Source organism: Fukomys damarensis, unplaced genomic scaffold (assembly GCF_012274545.1).
Source record: "Fukomys damarensis isolate Sample0158 unplaced genomic scaffold, DMR_v1.0_HiC HiC_scaffold_1, whole genome shotgun sequence".
Classification (NCBI taxonomy): domain Eukaryota; kingdom Metazoa; phylum Chordata; class Mammalia; order Rodentia; family Bathyergidae; genus Fukomys; species Fukomys damarensis.
The window spans coordinates 61077856-61098161 of NW_022900913.1; the positions used below are offsets into that span (position 1 = coordinate 61077856).

The 20306-nt window shown below is 39.4% G+C and overlaps 1 protein-coding gene across 1 annotated transcript in view; it reads right to left on the reverse strand.

Annotated features, from left to right (window-relative positions):
* Positions 1–20306, reverse strand: part of Arsb (arylsulfatase B) — a 164611-nt gene that overhangs the window by 72327 nt on the left and 71978 nt on the right. The window contains exon 6 of the mRNA XM_010619143.3: positions 11799–12042. Coding sequence (XP_010617445.1) covers positions 11799–12042 — 244 coding nt within the window. The remainder of the gene's footprint in view (positions 1–11798; positions 12043–20306) is intronic.

The window sequence follows — 20306 nt, forward strand, 5'->3', positions numbered from 1 at the left end:
AAAAAGCATAGAGAATAGAAATGAAAAGCAAGGAGATAATTCAAAATAAAGAAAATTAGAGGCAAAAAAAAATCAGAGAGACAGTGACAGAAACAAAACCTATGTAAAGAAGGCTTGACAGTGCCTGCAGTTGGAGTTGCCAGGGATGAAATGATTATAGACAGGCAGGTTACGCAGAAATATTACACACAATCAGACAGGAAAAGCATAGAGAATAGAAATGAAAAGCAAGGAGATAATTCAAAATAAAGAAAATTAGAGGCAAAAAAAAATCAGAGAGACAGTGACAGAAACAAAACCTATGTAAAGAAGGCTTGACAGTGCCTGCAGTTGGAGTTGCCAGGGATGAAATGATTATAGACAGGCAGGTTACGCAGAAATATTACACACAATCAGACAGGACTCGGCCCTTGAAGGAGTCAGTGCAGAAGATAACATATTACAACTGTGGCTAGAAGCATGTTTGTTGAAGGCAAGGCAAGATAAAGATGAAATAAATAGGCCTACGTGCCTCTCCAAGGGATAAGCAATATACTATAAAGGGTCAAATAAAGTTTAGATGGACAGCAGTCACCCAGGTGAGTGACCAGCATCTCCTGACCCCTGCCTTCCTAAAAAGGTCCTTGTTCTTTCCATGTACACTTGCTACATGACCTGCTTCCCCACTGGATCAGTGTTACCCTAAGAAGCTATGGTTATAAATTATTGATCATAATTTTGTGCCATGTTGTACACACCTAGTGATTTTGTACCCACATTGTGATTTTTCTGTATAAAATTTCCTCTGTGAAGTAGAACCCATGGCAACACATTTTCCAGGTCCCCTCCTGACTTTCAGGAGCTGTCTCTCTCAATAAAATTTTCTTACTCTTAACCTCCATTGTTTCTCAGAAATCATTCTTTGGTTTTGGGAACACAAACTTGGCAAATCAGACATCTAGCAGGTTTGGAGTTATATTATTTCCCCATACAAAAATAAAGGAATATTGTATTTAAAACTGTAATTCAAAAAAAGCAGAAATAAAAAAAATCTGAATGTACAAACTCAAAGAATCCACTTTGTAACTGGGAAAAGTGTGACAGCATGGTCAACTTTGAGACATAGTTAACAGAAGTCTTAGACTTTAAACAATAACAAGAGTAATAATAAAAATCTCCTGGGCCTCTAGATAAAAAGACCAGTGGACTTGCAAAAGAAATAAAAACAGGCTGACATCAGACGTAATAGCAACACAGATAACAAGACTGAGATAACGTTTTGAAGAAATTCAAGGAAAGTATGAGACAAAATTTTTTAAATCAGTTGAATTGTTTTTCAATTATCAAGGTTGTAAGAAATATTTTAGTAGACATGAAAGAATTTAAAGAATCCTGAGAAATGTATTCAAGGATGAATTCCTTCAGCTAAGAGATAATTGTGAACACTTTGGCAATGGAAAGGTATTTAGCATTGAATATATTACAATGGACCTAACACTAAAATAAAAATGTGGATAAGCAGAGAATGGCATTATATAATATTCTATTTCAGAAAGCTAGATCTTAGACTGAATTTAAAAACACTTGAAAGTGAGAAATAAACAAGGAAATACTGATCAAGAAATCATAGGCACAAAGCCGGGAATGGTGGCACATACCTGTAATCCCAGCACTTGGGAGGCTGAGGCAGGAGGATCTCTGCAAATTCAAGGCCAGCCTAGGTTACCCAGTGAGTTCAAGGCTAGCCTGAACTGCAGTGAGACCCTTATCTCAACCTGCTTCTTTCTGCCTCCCCACTACAAAAAGAAAAAAGAAAAGAAAGAAAGAAAATCACAGGCACAATAAATTTTTCTTTGGGCACTTTCGGTTACAGCTAAGAGAGGGAAATAGGCAAAACAGATTTTCTTAATGTCTTGCCTGAACCAACTCAAAGAAAAACAGACAGAACCCATGAAACAAAAGCTTTCAAAGCTCCAGATATAAGGCAGTGGAGGATGATCTTTGAAAGATGGGAAGCAAAGGAGGTGAGTCCTATGCTCACTAGAGCTTACTGCATTGAGAGATCCTATGTCCTGGGGAAGGAAAGGGCAGGCGAGCGGGGGCTAGTACCTTCCTGGAGCTGAGACAAGGCTGAGATCCCAGAGAGACCAAAGGAGCCAGAGGTAAAGCACAGACACCAGGGGAGAGAGCGGCGCACAGAGAATCCTGGAGGTCTGCAGAGGATGCACTTCCCCCTGAGGAAAGACCAATCTGAGAGGTACTGCAGAGAACCATGCTCAGTTTTACACCAAGTGGGGAACAGCACCTGTGCCCACCAGTCAGACTGAAAACACTCGGAATTCACAGGCAGTGGGTTGATCTCTAGACAGGGTTTTGACCCAGGAATGGGGAATAATTAGCCTTAGAATGGGTGCCACTCTGGACCTGCCAAATACATCATAAAAGCATTACTCAAATGAATGTAGTAACAAGTGCATCACAAAACAAAGCAAGAAAAGTTGTAAGAATATAAAACAATTCAGTACCCAACAATGTAAATACACACATGCCTTGAATAAAAGATCAAAAGGCACGGAGACATGAGCTACAGTCAGGAGAACAATCAGTCCATCACAACCAACCACAACATACAAGTCAGAGTGGGCAGCTACTACAGTTATTAGAATAGTACTTTATGTACTTAGGACGTTATGTAGAGACACAGAAGATACAAAAAGACCCAAGCTGAACTTTTAGAAGTAGAAGCTACATACAATTTGTGAGATGTAAAGTATACTAGATGGGATGATGATTGGATACTGAGAAAAAAATTGATAAATGACAGCTTATCAAGGGAATATTCAAAATGAAATATGAAGAAAAAATAGTATTTTAAAAAACAAAGAGCACATCAGCAAGTTGGGCAACAATATTAAGTGGCCAGGCAGTAATAATGAATATGCCTATTCTTCTCAAATTAATTTACAAGGGCTGGGGATTTAGCTCAGTAGTTCTGCCACCTGCCTTGCAAGCGCAAGGACCCAAGTTTGATCCCCGGTACAAAAAAAGAAAAAAGAAAAAAGAAGAGGAAGAAATAAATCAAATTAATTTACAGGTCTAATCTCATTCAATCCATTTTACAAGAAACTTTTCTTGTAATTCAGCAAAATAATTCTAGAGTTCATCGGGAAAAAGTTAAAAAGTGGGGCTTGTCAAGAAAATTTTGTAAAGGAAATATAATAAATTTCTATACGGATTTAAACACTCAACAGTGATTACAACAGGAAGGGGCCAAGATGGGAACAGACAAATCCATGGACTAAAATTACAGCACCAATGAGAGCTTACAACATAATTAAAGTGATATCATAAGTCAGTTAAAAGGAAGTATTATTCAATAATCAGTCTGCGTCATTTTGTTAATATTTGGAATAAAGAATGAAGATCAAAGGTTCTTAACCCTGGCTCATGGGCCATTATGCTTCACTGGTTTCATGTTATTTGTGAAAGTGAAATGAAAAGTGATTTATTTTTCTTTTAACATTCTTCTTGAACCTCGAGCTACAGGGTAAAAAATCTTCACAATGTCACAACAAGTCTGTAGCGTATTTTATATTATTAGTTAACACTCACTTGTCACCACTTTTGTGTCATGACATCCAGAAGACTTCTCCACTGGTGAGGAAGACCATTCTGACAGTACTATCAGAGGTTCTGGTTCTGTTTGGTACTGCGTTTAACTGCAGACAATATGAGCAAAGGGCAGCCTAAGGAGTGTGAATCCTTTGGTTTTCCCTTTGTCGACTAAGCTTATGACCTATCTTGAAACAACCTGTAAATTCCATATCAAGTTGAAAAGTATAGAAACTACACAGAAGTGGAAAGTGCTTGGAGGAACTGCATCCTCTAGAAATGGCAAAGAGGAAAAGCTGAAGAAGCAGTTGAAATGCTTCTGTTGCAAATAATGTCACCTACCCCAGAAAAGCTAATATTTCTCCCGATAGTTTAGTATCTTGAAGTAAACTAAGAGGAATTAATAATTATGTAATCAGCAAACCTCTAACATTCCCAGAACAAACAACTGCTTTTCTTCCATTACTGGTGTTATGAGTCTTATCTAGCTAGATGCTCCCCCAAAACCTCATGCACTCATAGGTAGAGGTTTTCAGAGGTCACTGGTCATAGAGTTCAATGCTAGGAATTAAGGGTGTCCCACCCTGGGTGTGGGTGGCACTGGCTAAAGGGAAGATACCCTAAATGGACTATAAAGGGATTAAAAGAAGGCAGGTTGCTGCCTGCTGCTGCTATTTCGCTGCTTTGCTGCCTTCTGCCTGACCTGCTCTGCCATGGACTGTTTGCTTCTCCTCTGAGATACCCCCTGCAATGCCATCCTGCCTTAGAGCCAGCCAACTAGGGACAGGAACCTCTATAAACTGTGAGCTGAAGTAAACCTTTCCTCCTTTAACCTTGGGTGTTGGGTATTTTGTCTCAGTAATGGGAAAAGTAACTAAGACAATTGGTATTCCTATTTCATAAGCCCCTTTTGAAATTTTCCAAAGCTGCCATCACCTCAAAAATGGTATTTCCATTTCTGGAAAAAAAGTTCCAGCTCTCTGGGTACTGATCAAGTATCTCTGACTTTTGGCTTTCCACTTGTTTGTGCTGCTTTGGAAAGGAAGCTTCGATGTTAATGTGACTGGTTGATTTCTGTATCAGCAGCCTGTGTGCAGGATGTCCTGCCACTGGTATGAAAAGAGGCTTGCCTTAACACTCGGTGAGGCAGCAATGTCATCAGGGCCAGAGGCTGGATTTTTTCCTATCAACAAATGGGAACTTTTATCAAAAACTGCAGAATGAGAGCAGTTCTTTATTTACCAAATGGAAATCTGCCATATTCCTGTAGCACAAGTCTTAACAATGCTTCATTAAACTTTAGATAGAAAATTTACCTTTTTATTTTTATTTTTTAAATAGAAAAGGAAAGCTCACTTTCTCATGATTTAGCACGCTTAGGCAAAAAAATTTTAGCCAGATCGACAGCCCTACAGTCAACATGACATGTGCTGCTCCATGAGACTGCTCACGGGAGGAAAGACATGCTACGATCAAGCTGAGTCTCTCACCAGCTTCTCTGCAGGCTGAGGCAAACATGGGCCAACCTCTTAAAAATCACTTCCGATCAAGAAAACCTTAAGATTGAAATATGGATTTATAATGCAAAACTTGGCAATATGGGTGAACGTCACTTTGACTCTGCCAAAGATAATAACCTCAGTAAGATGGGGACAAAAGAAATTACTCAAAATGAATTCACATGGTTCTCGACTGAGCTCAGTTCTGGCACAATCGTTACCATTCTGAGAGCCATTGCGTGCTCTCACAAGCCAGGATTCATAACACTATTACCAAGATGATTCAAAAAATAAAAACTGACTGGATGTTAGGCATCTTACAAATGTTGCTGTATCAAAAACCAGTCCAAGTTTTTTTCTACTTCTTTAAGTAAAACTTTAAGAGGTTGTTTTTGGTTTTTTGGGGTTTTTTTTGGTATTGGGGATCAAACTCGGGACCTTGAGCTTGTGAGGCAGGTGGCAGAACCACTGAGCTGAATCCCCGGCCCAAAAACCGTAATAGTTTTCACACTGAAAGTCGGTGATAATCTGAACTGATGTTCAAGTTTTGATTTTCCTGGACATTTTTATTTGCTATTGATCATTATAAGCTATTTTTAAATAGCTATTTGCCACTGGCTATTAATTTTGCATTAAAATAAGAGAGGCATACATTCGTTAAGGGTTTCATGCTTCTATGTATAATCATATAGAAATGAATGTAATCTATTACTAATATCACAAGTTATATCTAAATTTTTATATATGTCTAGACTTTTTTCTATAAATTTACAGTTTTTGTCAGTCTCAAGAATATCTACAATGTTAAACTAGAAAAAAATTTTACATCAGGCTCACACCATTTCACAAAAATTCAAAAAGAATATGGAAAAAGTCTTACCACCACACTTAGAAGAAAATACAGATAAATATTTAGCACATTTTAAGGTGAGAAAAGCCTTTGTGGATAAAAAAAACAAGAGAGAAACTGATTTTGCCAACAAACATAAGAAAGATATTCATGTCAAAAAACATCAACTAAATTAAAATAGATAAAATGTTTGCAAAAACAATCAAAAACTTAAAAAAGCAAACAAATTAGCAAGAAAACAAACTCTTCAGTAAAAACACAGTAAGTAAGCACTTTCAAAAGAGAAAATATAAATAGAATAAAATATCACTTTAATAATAAAATAAAAAATAAAGTTAAAACAAGATCACTTGCCTATAGTATTGGCAGGCATTTTTAAAAGCTATGAAAGCTATGAAGGAAAAGCTATGAAGGAAATGAACAATTTCATATATCATAAAATGAGTACATTGGAAAACAATTTTGTAATCTGTATCAAATGTTTATGAAGTGGTCACTTTCCTTTACTCAACAATTTAATTTCAAATCATTTATATCTAAGGGGAAGATTCCAAAATATAAAGATTCTATGTATTAACAGTTAATTTATTTTTTTCCCCTCATTGAGTTTATTGGTACATTTTAGGTATACAGTACAGTTACATTCATCATTGGGATCTTGTACCTTTACATGACAGGTCTTGGCTCTCATTTTTTCCCCTTATCCCTGCTTAACAGTTAAATTTCAATGTTATTGATTTTTAAATATTAGAAACAACGTTAAGGGAATAGTTAAGCATATCAAGTTACATCTATATTATTGAAACAGTATTTGTCATGAATTTCTTACATAACATGACAAAAAAAACTGTTCATCTGTTAGATGAAGAAATATGAAGTAAAAATGCTGAAAAGAATTTTTAAAAAAATATAGCAAAATCTATATAGTAACTGTTTCAGGATGGGATTTGGGTAGTTATTTTCTATAGCTTGAAAATTAGGTATGAGTATATATTACTGACAATGAAAAATTCAATTTAAATTAAACACCAAGCTTATGTTATGAAGAGAGGCAGATTTGTTTTTTATGATTGCAGCACATAATGATTAGTTATTGTGAGAAGCTGGTATATGTACACAGTAATTTTTATTTTTATTTTTATTTTTGTGAGGTAGAGTCTCACTAGGTAGTTCAAATGGGCCTTGAACTCAGAGTGGTCTACCTGCCTCAGTCTCCCAAGTGCTGGGATTGCATGTATGTAACACCACACCTGTCAAGAAGCAGAATAATTTAAGGTAAATTAAAAAGGCATACCATGAATGAACAAATAATGAAGATAAAGTTTTAGTACCTGGTAAGAGCAAAGGTTTTGTTTCTGTTTCTCAACGGAGCTAGCTATTCAGGGACACTGCCTTTCCTGTGACTTGGATGCTGCTGAGTGCTCTTTAAATGGAAAATCAAAAATTGGTCATTGTTTCCAAGAAGAAAAAAAAATCAACTTTTCAGGCAAGAAAATGAGAAAACGGTTTCAGACTGGTATGGCCTTTCCAACCTGGAAAAAAATTTCAGTATAGCTGAAACTTGCACAACAGTGCTTTGAATGGTGCAGGTCCACTTACATGGGGATTTTTTGGAAAAAAAAATCTGTGACAATTTGAAAAAAAAAATCTTGCAAACAAACTGCATAGACTAGAAATACTGAAAAAATTAAAGTGTCGTGAATGAATAAAATATATGTAGATAACAGTAGTCTATTTTACCACTTACTCTCATAAAATATACACAATTTATCAGAACCTCTGCATACTAACAGGCTGTGTGCGATCTGATCTGCCACTGAGAGAGATGTAAAGGATGTAAAGATGCATGGCTGTGGAACACGCAGTGTCCTGTGTACTGCCCCACTGTAGTACTGCACAGTCACCTCCTGAGCTCTGCACAAGTGTTGTGAGCACCCACTGACAAGACCCTGTGATCCACATCATTTCCAGTAACTTGCTCACTGCAGTAAAAAGTGCTTTCCTGTGGTTCTCGACACACTTTCTACAGCACGTACTACATATAACACTCAAAATTCGAGGTAATCCACAGTGATGTCATAGGTATGGCTTCTAGTCCACAGCAAGCTCTTAGTAAGTAACATTTTGAAAGACTCAAATATATGCAGACTTCTACCATAGTGGGAGAAGAGCAGACCCCTAAGCTCAGAGCTTCGCTGGTCCCACTTTTGTGAGCCTGGATGACACCACACCCCCAGGAGAGCTGTAGCTGCGCAGTGACCCAGTCACCTCGCTGCAGCCACAAGCAGCAAACAGAGACTGAGAAGCAGCCAGGCATCCATCCTCAGTGCTGCAGAAACCATGCCCGACATCAGGAGTAGGGGTAACAGGGACCAGTGGGCCAGGCAGCCTCACATAGGTTGTGCCTGCTAGTGTGGACAGGAAGGTGACGGCGCAGAGGTTTGGGGAGCAGTAATATAGCTCAATGTGGTCTCATCAATGGGAAGGTGTGCTGCACACCTGCTGCATTGCAGCAGCACGGGAGACTGTGGAGCTGGATGCCATGGAAGGAAGGACAGGAGTGGTGGCAGCAGATGTTCCAGGCCCTGGAAGAGTTCTAGGTAGAGGCAGCAACCACACAGATGCTCTCCAAGGCTGCAGGGTCTTACACACCATCACCAGGACAACTAGCAGGAGAGAGAATAGGAAAGACCAAGGGACTGCATGGCACCCCCTACGGAGTAGCAATGATGGCCAGCCTACAGCAGGTGATGGTCCCTTCCATGCAGAGCCCCCTGCGTGACTACCACAGCATGCTTCCTCCTGGGCAGGAAGAAGGATTGCGGGGGGGCGGGGGTGGGTGGTGCCAACAAGCAGGACACAGGAAAACAAGGTGTGTCTGGGGTTAGATTCCACAGGATCTCCCTAGCACAGTCCAGAGAGGATGCAGTGAAAGGAACACGGAAAATCAGGTGATGAGACCCAAGGTCAGCAGCTCCCTCAACACAGGGACCCCTGCAGCTTCAGTCACTGCTGGAGATGCCCCCATAACCCTGAACCACAAGAAGACAAAGAAGTAAAAGCAACCTGTCCACCAGATGACCAATGGTCTGCTCCCAAGGCATCTAGTCATCCAACAAGGAGAAATTAATATGAAATCCCTGTGATAAGGAACAAACAAAAGGTTAGAGCTAAAGCCTTTAAGAGCTCACATTTTTTTTCCCTGTTGACTGGATAACTAGAACTATTTGCATGGGGTTTTTATTATATTTACCTGAAGATGTCTCTTTTTAGTCATGACAAATGTGTGGTTTTTTTTAAAGACTGTTTTTTCTCAATATGGTTTAAAGTTTTTAAATTGTTTTATATCTGATCAAGTTGAGATTTTAAGAACTTCATTTTTAATTTGCAATAATAGTTTAAAGCCTTATTTTCAAAATGTCAACTGTAAGCAATTGTTAATAAAGGTATTAAATAGATTTTTTCTAAATTATACTGTATATGGATTTCTAACAGTAATGAAGTCAGCAACCCAAACCCCAGTATTATTCAAGGATTAGTATAAATAAAGGTGAAGAAATAGCTACTCCATGCTTTATATTTCATTGTTCAAAAAATAATCTTTAAAATTTGAGAAAGTCTCCAAGGAAGATCTGGAACTTTGAGTTGTGAAATGATTCACAAAAGATTAGAACACTAATTGATCAGATTTTCCCAGGGGTTTGGAAGAGATTAAATCTTTATGAGTCTCAACTTCCTGAACAGCCTCATTAGAGAGAAGCTAAGACTCAAGGTCTGAGAAGCTGAGCAGCCTGGTCACAATATTTCTTCCATCCTAAACTCATAGGATTTAAGAGTTTCAGTTTAAGCTTTCATAGATGTCTTAGTTACTTTTCTTGCTGCTGGGATAAAATATATGATACCCACAAGTTAAGGGAGAAAGGGTTTATTTATAGTTTGTAAAGGTTTCAGTCCATAGTCAGCTGGTAAAGGCAGGGTGGCACGGCAGAGATGCACTGCAGGTGAGAAACAGTTCATGGCAAGGCAAGCAGAAAGCAGCAAGCAGCTTTACCCTTTCATCCCATCCAGGCCTTTTCAGTAGTGCCACCCAGAACTAAGCTAATTCCATTGGTGGACTAATTTAGTGCCACACACCCATGATCCATCCAGCTCCGGAAAAGCCCACCTATGAGCACATGAGGCTTTGAAGAGACATCTAGATACAAGTCATAACAAAAGCTGTCAAACTTCCTTGCATAAAATAGCCTTTTGACAAACTGACTTTTTCACACTCAAGATTACATATTACAAAAAAACTGAGACTGTAAAAGTATAAGGAACACTCTGTGTGTCCAGCAGTTGGGGACTGGTTCCATTATGGGGTGTAAACAGTGTTGAGGACAGTGACTACACTGTCATCTGCATGGGTCACAAATTTCAATGCCTACACAGACCAGAGAGACAACAGAAATGACTGCAGGGGGAGCCTGTGTGGGGAGATGGGAGCAACAGGGATTTAAGGGGTCAATGTATCAGCTAAGGAAGGGAGCAAGTATGTGATTCCAGTCAGTTGCTAGCCTTGTGAAAACGTGGACCCTGTCCTGCCAGATCTTATTTTTAAAATTTTTTTATTTGGAAATAATTACAAATTTACAAAACATTACAAAATAAGACATGGTGAAAAAACACCTATACCATTTACCCACATTCTTTTATTACTCAGAATCCATTTGAATTCTCACCCTCACACACAATTTTTTCTTAACTACTGGAGGTATGTTTTATATATATATATATCACGGCTCTTCTAAATACTCTGTTGTGTTTTTCCTATGAAAAGAAACGTGGAACTTCCCCAGAGTGGGATGACAGAAGAGGAGCATGCAGATGTCATCTCTTCCTGGCCACCATGGGACTCGTCCATCAGCCCACAAACAGAGCTGATGACACCAAGAAGTGGAAAACCATCGCCCTGGACATCTGTCAGTCCTTCAGTAAAAACAATGCCTCCAATATGTGTATATTTACTCATGGGCTAGATATGCATATTTATCTACTGCTATATTACATACCTTCTAAACATAGAAAGGATAGATAAAATTAAATACAAAGTGCAAGTTTTTCTCCCTGTACTTAAGGAGTGGCCTGGATCCTCCAGGGCATGTGCCTCCCCACCGTAGTGTCACAGCACTATACTGGGAGTGGGGGTAGCAGATCCAAAGCTGAACCCTACTCCCCGAACAATTTCTATCAGACACACCCTTTCAATCCCTTCACAACTCTTATACCCATCTGAAATCATGTTGTGTGTCTACGTGATTACTTACGTAATACTTTTCTCCCCCTTCTAGAATACATACATGCTCCTTGAGAGCCAGGCCCTTGCCTGTCTTATTCATTCCTCATTCTCAGCACTTAGGACAGGGACCAGCATATAGTAGGTATTCATCACTTATTAATGAGTGGAACTGAACTTATTCACTGAGATTGCATAGCTGCTCTGGCCTCCTATTCCAGCCCATTCCCCTGCTTAGTCCTCCATTCTTCCAGCACACAGAAAGGCAGGCACCCTGACCCCTGCAGAAAGCCAACAAGACACACGCCTATTTCTCAGCAGAGCGTCTCAGCTTTAAAGACCTTTTATACAGAATGAAGGCTGAGGACAATCTTATTCTTCATGTAAAACACAGGCCTGCAGTCTCAGATTTCAAATTTTTAAAAATATATAATTATAATATCTCTACAGGTAGTTCACTTCTCAAAGGGGATCATTTATTTGTAAGCAGAACTGTACTTTCAACACAAAAGCTATCATTCTCACCCTATCATGTCAAGCTGTTCTTAGAGTTTCTATCTGAGGAGGGCAACACATGCAGTACCTGATGGTTCTCCACACGTCAAAGCCATCCAGGGGCTTGGTGCCTTGGGTGTGGCCCCCTGCCAGCTTCACCAGTGTCGGCAGCCAGTCAGAGATGTGGATGAGCTCCTGGCTCTTCACGCCCTTCTGCTTCAGCAAGGGGCTTGCAACAAAGCCCACCCCTCGGACACCTCCTTCCCACAGGGTCCATTTTCTTCCTCGAAGCGGCCAGTTGTTGCCTCCAGCCAGGGTCTGCCCTCCATTGTCTGAAACACAATTGGGCCAAGGCATCAGCATGTGAATACTGTCAGAATCAAAGTGGAGCCAGTTATGTCGAGTTCTGATTGACAAGAATAATAACGCTGAAGTTACAAAGGTCTCATGACTGTATCCCCAGTGATAGGTACTATCACTGTAAGACTGCCAGAACCACCACCTTTACCCAGGCCACCACAATCTATACAAAAATACTGCAGGGATGCCTGGCCACCATGTGTGTGCCACTCTTGTTACTGATCTCTGTAAGATAAGGATTACTGCTTCAAAATTACTCAAGTAATTCTCTCCAGTTTTCCTTTACAAAGTCCCCTTCCAACTCTGTGGAGATGCTCAGTTTGCCTTGATACATGTATTCCCAGTGCAATGCTCTGTAACACTCAAATTCACTTATTATCTTTAGAGAATCTGTTTGTTTTTTAGATAGAAAGGGACAGTGTCAACCCTTAAATACATTGAAGGACAGAAGGGTTCCATACACACTCTTAGTAAATGGTGCTCGAAGAATAACACAAGAATGTCTACCCTTTCCCACTGGATACTGCCTGCCACTGCACAGACAGAACCAAGGTCCAGCATGGGACTCGGGTGACGCAGGACCTCTTGCTCCACCACTAGTGAGGCCACTGAATGAGGAGTCCCTGCTAGGCACCTGTGCCAAGCAATCGCCTAGGTTTCATGTGCACGTGTGCAACTCTACAGCACAGGGGAAGAGTCCGTGCAAGCTGCGGCTGCTGTGTCTGTGAAAAGAAAGCTCTTGAGTGAGTTTCACCTAAGAACTTAGAGCTCCTGAGTCAGGACAGCAGACCTTTCAATAGTCTTGAAAAAAATTTCCAGTATTTAAACTGGTGACTGAATTAACTCTGCACTCCCTGGTTCTCCGAGCTTTCTTAAGTGTAAAAATTAAAGACTTCTCCAGGGATTTATAAACATCTCTGTAAACACAGGTTTATACATAAATTTTTCCCTTCCTGACAAGATGGCAAGGTAAAGCTCCATGAAGAGCAATGGCAGGGAAGAAAAGTTTCTCTTTCAAGACCACAGAGAGGATGGGGATACTAGGGAAGCTGAGGCAGGAGCTAGGAGAATGACTCAAGTCAGGTATCTTCCTGAGAGTCTGAGGTTGGGAATGTAGAAAATAAGCTGTTGTTCTTATACACTGAGTATGTAGAATCACATCACCTTCAAAAGCACTCACATACAGGGGACTTTAGAGACACATTTTAAATAACACTTAGTTGTGTTTATGTTAAACTTAAAAAAAAAAATCATCACAGTTGTCCAAATGAGCCATGTGAGGTAGTCCAATAGATCTGCACTATAGAATGTGTTACACCACAGTCCCCTCTAGCCCCTGGGGCATGCGTTCCAAGACTCCAGTGGATACCTGAACCTGGAATAATATCAAATTCCATATATACTATATTGTTTCCTACACATCCAGGCCTGGGGTAAAGTTAAATGATAAGTTAAGCATAGTAAGACATTAACAACACAACAGGACACTTATATTACAACCAGTTACATGGAGCTGGCACAGTGCTAAATGTCTATGTCCACAGCCACTCTAGAGGTTAAGGAGAAGGAAAACTTGAAACCAAGGAGCTCAAGGCCAGCTTGAACACAGCAACCCCCTACCCCCACCAAAAAAGAGTAAAAAGGTTACACAAACGAGTCTTTCTCTCAAAATATCTTACCGTACTGTCTGCTGGCCAAAAAGATGATTTATATCTTAGGCAGGACTAAGCAGGATGGTACAAGATACCATTGCCCTATGCAATTTTAATCTTATGAACTGTTTATTTTTGGAATTTTCCATTTAATGTTTTCATTAACCAACCATGGTTGGTTGCAGGTAACTGAAATCATGCAAAGCAAAACTGTGGCTATGGAGGGACTCTGAATAGAACATAATGGTGAGCATGGGAGGAAAGAGAAGTGATGTTTCTGAGCACCATCTATACCACAGCCACCACTCAGACTTTACATGCTCTCTCACAGGGCCTGATGTCCGACAAAGCTGGAATCGACACTTGACACCAGCCAATCACTGTGTGGCCAGGGCCAGTATCTACTTCAGCTTCCTCCTCTTCAATGTGGAGAGAATAAGCCTCGTTCACCTATTATGTTGAGAATAAAATGGCGAACTCTGCAATCATTTTGACAGGGTACCTCTGTAAACTTATGTGCTCAATCAGAGAGAGTGACTGTTGGTTCTGATGTTACGGCAACCCAAATAGTGTAGTCTTAAGACCATTTTGTACTTAAAGAAAATGAGGTTTGAAAAATCCAAACAACTAAGTAGATTCCAGCCAGGTCTTGTGCCTGCCCAGACCTCCATCCCTGGAGTATCAAGCCCTTGGGTCCCTAGTGCAGAGTGGGCCTACACATGGGGCCACACAGCCCTCCTTCCCCACAAACACCACAGCCTTGGCTGGTCCCAGGCATGAATGCACTCTTCCTATTGCAGGGTGAGGATAGTTCCTTTTGTGGCTAGTGGTAAAGTCAAAGCTGTGTTGCCAAGGAGGCTCTAATCAAGCTCCTAACACAGGGCACCTCAGTTCCTATGTGCCCCGTGAAGGGTATGGTGAAGGGTTACTGAATGAGATGCTCATACTTGTTTGTTTGTTTGTTTTTTAAGGCAAGATCTCCCCATGTAGTTCAGATTGGGCTTGAACTCACTATGTAGCCCAAGCCTCTAACCTGCAGCTATCTTTCTGTCTCAGCCTCCCAAATGCTCCCAATTGGGATTACAGGTGTGCACCACCACACCCAGCTAGCAGGTTGTGCCTCTTCAGTATAAGCTGGTTGGTGATCAAGCTCAGCATTCAGTGTCACACACTTCTAAGAGTCTTCCTCAAGTGTTGCTGCATGTTTTCTTCACTCACTAGGTTTATGAAATACACATTCCATTTCACATTCAATATTTCTCAGAGTTTCAGGTGTGCAAAAACAACACATCAAAACGGCTTAACCCACCGAGCATGACACTAGGTCCAGCGGACCCATCCCTTACTTTTTTACTGTAAATTTGTACGTTAGCATAACAGTAGCCAGCTATGCATCCCAGTACTTTTCCCTGAGGAATACAGGAGGCAACCTGTGTTTACTCACTTGGTGTGATAAACAGCAAGATGCATGCATGTGTGTAAAACTGGCAAAATGAGATTTTTTCCCCCATGCTATGCTCTAAATGGTTCTGCGCATTTTTATCTGGGCCACAAAGAGGGTCTAATAGACCCACACCACTCTAGGATTTGTTTTTAAAAAAAAGTATTCTTTTGATTTTTTTTGGTAGAAGTAGCCAATTTAGTACAGTTGCACATGAAAAACAAGATCTGCAAGTTTTGGAGATCAAAAGTAAAGTTAGTCATTCATGGATGATGAACACGATCCTTTATGGTAAAATATATGTTTTTGTAACCTAAGAGTGGTGTGGGTGGATGACGATGATAATGATGACAACAACGACTTTGACATTGGCCATGGGAGCCAAATTTCCTATGACAGTAAAATGGAGGAAGAATTAACTGATACAGACACAGGGGATGCAGATCTCCTTGATTCAGATGATGAAGAAAACAGCAATGTGAGTAGATATTTGACTAGTCGAAATGTTGCCACACAACCAAATGGAATGATCCAATGTTAGAACTATGTCTGAAAATATACTGAGGGTCTTGGCAGGTGTGAAAAACATTGCCATTCAATGTTAGAAACTATAACAGACAAAAATGCCATAAGATGTTGTGAAATACACAAAGGCTGAAATGCAAGTAAAATGTTCTATATGTACAAGTCATATTTTAAAATGTATTTATTATGATACCTCACCAGCTGAATAGAAAGCATTCATAGGTCTGCTGTTCTTAGCAGGGATTTCTCATGGTAACTACAGAAATGTAAAAGACTTATGGAAAAGGAATGGCTTAAAATATGGCATAAAATTTTATGACCTTGTAGATGCAAAGAATTATTAGTACAATCTTAGGAGGTCAGAAAGATTTACACTGGCCTCATATATGGCAAAGAAAAACAAAATGGTACTGTTGATGTCAACACTGCACCACAATGGAAATATTGATAGGAAAACCTTGACAAAATAGAAGCCTGAGATGGAAACTTTCTATAACAAAACCAAAGGCAGAGTAGATGTTATTGATGAGTTATGCAGCAACTATGATGTCGCTCAAAACACAAAACACTGGCCAATGGTTGTGTTTTACTCAATCCTAAACATGTACGGCATAAACAGTTTGACTGTTTATAAAGAAAATAACAAGTGCAAACTATCACAGACAATTTTTCTTAGAGGATTGGGACTGGAATTAATAAGAGATCATTTATAGCAGAGGGAAAACAAAATGTTTCTGCCTTCTGAACTTCTGAACTATGCAAAAATATTGTGGAGCACACTGGTGTGGTGAGGTGACAAGTGAATAGGCAGGTGCAGCATCACAAAGAACTACTACAACAGCAGGAAAAACAAGAAAGGGCAGGAAAACAAAACATATGTGCTATCAGTGTAAGTGATACTTGTATATGGAACATGTAATTGTCATGTGTGAAGACTAACTGGTGTGACAGCTGAAGCAAAGATTATTTCTGGGGTAGACTTTTTGTTTGTGTTTACACTATAGTTCACATAGGTTTTCATTTCTGATGTTATCTTTTAGGTTTTGTAAGCAAGTAAACAGGTGATGCGAAAATGGTGATGTCTATTCTAAGCACTCATAACACAGTTGATATTTTATTTGATTTATTTTCCTGCTAAGCACATGTAAAATACAGTAGAAAGCTCTGGATAAAACAGGAAGAGCAGTGACAAGAATGGCCTGCCACATAGGAAAGGAAAGCTAAGCACATGTTCTGTCAGGCTAAACAAAATGTGTGCATAGAACATGCAATTGTCATGCTAAAGACTGCCTTGGTTATGACAGTTAAAGCAAAGATTATTTCTGTGGTAGACTTTTGTTTCTGTTTACATTGTAGTTCACATAGGTTTTTATTTCTGATGTTATCTGTTAGGTTTTGTAAGGAAGTACACAGGTATATGAAAATGTTGATGTCTACTCTAAATGTACAATACATATTAAGAATTTAACACTTTGATATCTTATGTCCCTGTTAACTACACACTGTACAATATAATAAGAAACTCCTTACAAAACAGCAAGACCAGTTACATGTCAAGTATGTGATAAAAAAGGCCAAGAAAGCTAAACACATGTGCTGTCAGTGTAAGTGACATGTATGTATGGAATTGCTGCTGTCATGTGTGCAGACTGCCTTGAGTGTGATAACTGAAGCAAAAATTACTATTTTTGTAAAGTGATATTGGTATTTTCACTGTAGATCATTACGAATTTGTTTTTCTTTTTTAGACTTTGTACATTCAAAAACAGCTGATGGGCTGCCATCGCTCCAGTACAAGGAAGATGAGATTTGGGAAGGCTCCTCCAAGATCTGTTCTCCCTCCAGCCTTCTTTGGGCCCAATCCACGGGACCAGGTAGCCGTGCCCTCCCCTGCCTGCACCGCCACCATCGCTCCAGTGCAAGGAAGGTAGCCGCGAGGCTCTCAGACCTTCTGATTGTGCCAGTCTTTGGACCAACTCTGCAGAAGTATAGGTGGTCATAAAGGGTATTTTTATGAGCTCCCAACTTTGAACATATTTAAAGAAAAGGGTAGGGGAAACCTGTAGCAGAACTGTGTGCAGTTCAACCCTGCAGGAGGTTGGGGAACTCAATCTGGGCCTTGTGGCCCGAGGTCAGTGTACATTGTGGGGGTCTGCCATTGGCTGGCTGAGATCAGGAGATTTGTTTCTGCACATGGCTGTGAATGGTGTATATTATGACGGCAGAGATATAGTCTGAAAGAGGCTCTTCAAATTTTTTTTTTCTTTTCCTCATTCCACTCTGCAAATTCTTTTTTCTGACCTTTCTCCAACTCAGTCTCTTGCTCCACCATGTTATCCCTCATCTCCCTTTCTGTTCGTGCTCCTGCCCCTGCCCTAACTCAGATTTCTTCTTTTATCATTTTTTTCTTTTTTCTTCATGTTCTTTTCTTCTGTCATTTTACCTCACTTAAGGGTCAATAGTTTCAAGGGAAAGTGAGCCCTTATTACTGTTAAGGGGAAATATTCTTGTCCTTATACTTGCACTCTGTCTATCCCTTTTAAATTTAACATTATCCTAAAGATTTTGTGGTCATTCTATGTCCTCTGGCTTCACTTGAAACCTTCTCCAATTCTTTTACTTATCTACCCCTCTCATCCTAACCCTGTCTAAGTCCCCATCCTAAATGGTAAATATGCTATATTGAAAAGTTTATTCACTGCAAACATATTTTGGGCTGCTTCTTGATTTTAATTTAATTCACATGGTTTAAAGATGATAGACTAATGACCACCACAAGTAGTCAATTTCCAAGTTGTGCTTGATACTATTGTGTTGCTGATTGTATCAAGTGGGATAAAGGATTGTGATTGATTTGAGTTATTTTCTCTAATATTATGAAGATGAGAATGTCTATGAGTCATTAGAAACTCAAAAGTTAAAGCACAACTATATCAGGAAGATTTAAGTAATAACACAAAAATTAAACCAAGGAAAACCCAACAACAACCCAAGACACAAAGACAGACTTCCAATTCACCAACGGCAAACAGTAGGGCAAATGAGGATGAAAAGTCTGATAGTGAACCACCAGGCCACCCTGAACTCAGAGCACAGGAAGTAACAAAACAGATCAATCAGGCTCTAGAAAAATTCAAAACAGAAATAATTTCCCAGATAACCATAGAGATGGTAAGCAAAATGAAAGTCATGATTCAAGACTGTACAACAGAAACATTAAAAAAAAAATAGATGAGCTCAGGACAATGCTAGAAGCCATGAAGTCCCAATATAAGAAAGAAATGGAATCCATAAAACAGATTCAAACTGATATCCAGGAGATTAAAAATTCTATTGAAAGTGTTCAAAACAGAATAAAAGAATGCAAAGATAGAATCTCAGATATACAAGATAGGAATGCAGTCAGTGACCCTAAAAAGAGAAGTCTCTTAAAAACAGTAAGGGATCACAAGAAATCTATCCAACAACTCCTAGATGATTCAAAGAAGAATAACATAAGACTGATAGGAATTCATGTAGTAGCAGGAGAAAATATAAAAGACTTAAAAAAGCTGTTCACAGAATTAATGACAGAAAACTTCCCAAACAGAAGGGAAGAATTTGACATACAGATAAGTAAGGCATATAGGACTCCAATTAGCCACGATCAAAAAAATCTACACCTAACTCTCGCTCTCTCTCCCTCTCTTTCTCTCTCTCTTGTTCTCTTTCCACCGAGTGGGCCACCATGCCTCCTCAGCTATTTAATAAAGATCTCTCATACGAAAAAAAAAAATCTACACCTAGACATATAATAATCAAGATCCCAGAAACCCAACAGAAGAACAAAATACTACATGCAGTAAGAGAAAAGAAACAAATCACATGCAAAGGAAAGCCCATCAGAATCACAGCAGACTTTTCAACACAAATCTCAGATTAAGGAGAGCCTGGAGTGAGGGATTTCAAGTCCTAAAAGAAAACAACCTCCAACCTAGAATGATGTATCCTGCAAAGCTCCCTTTCAAAATGGATGGGGAAATAAGATACTTCCATGAGTATCTGAGAAACTTCATGAATACCAAACCAGCACTACAAGGAATTCTAAACAATATCCTAGAAAAAGACAATGAAGGTAACAACACCATAAAGCCCAACAGACCAAATCAAATAGGCAAGGCCAGAAACTAAAAGGAGAGGGAAAAAAATTAAAAAGAGTCAACAAAAGGACAATAATATGACAATAATAAGTCAGTACATATCAGTTATAACCATCAATGTCAATGGCTTCAACTCACCAATCAAGAGAAACAGACTGGCAGAATGGATTAAGAAGCAAAATCCAACAATATGTTGTATACAAGAAACACACCTAGTGCAAAAAGAAGCCCATAGACTGAAAGTGAAACAATGGAAAACAACTCGCTATGCCCAAGAGCCCAGAAAAAAGCAGGGGTAGCAATCTTATTCACAGACAAAGTAAATTTCAAACCAAAACTCATTAAAAGAGACAAAGAAGGCCACTACATCCTTGTAAAGGGAACAATTCAAGAGGAAGAAATGACAATCATAAACATACATACACCAAATGTTAATGCCCCCAACTATATAAAGCAAATATTAAGTAACATGAAAAACC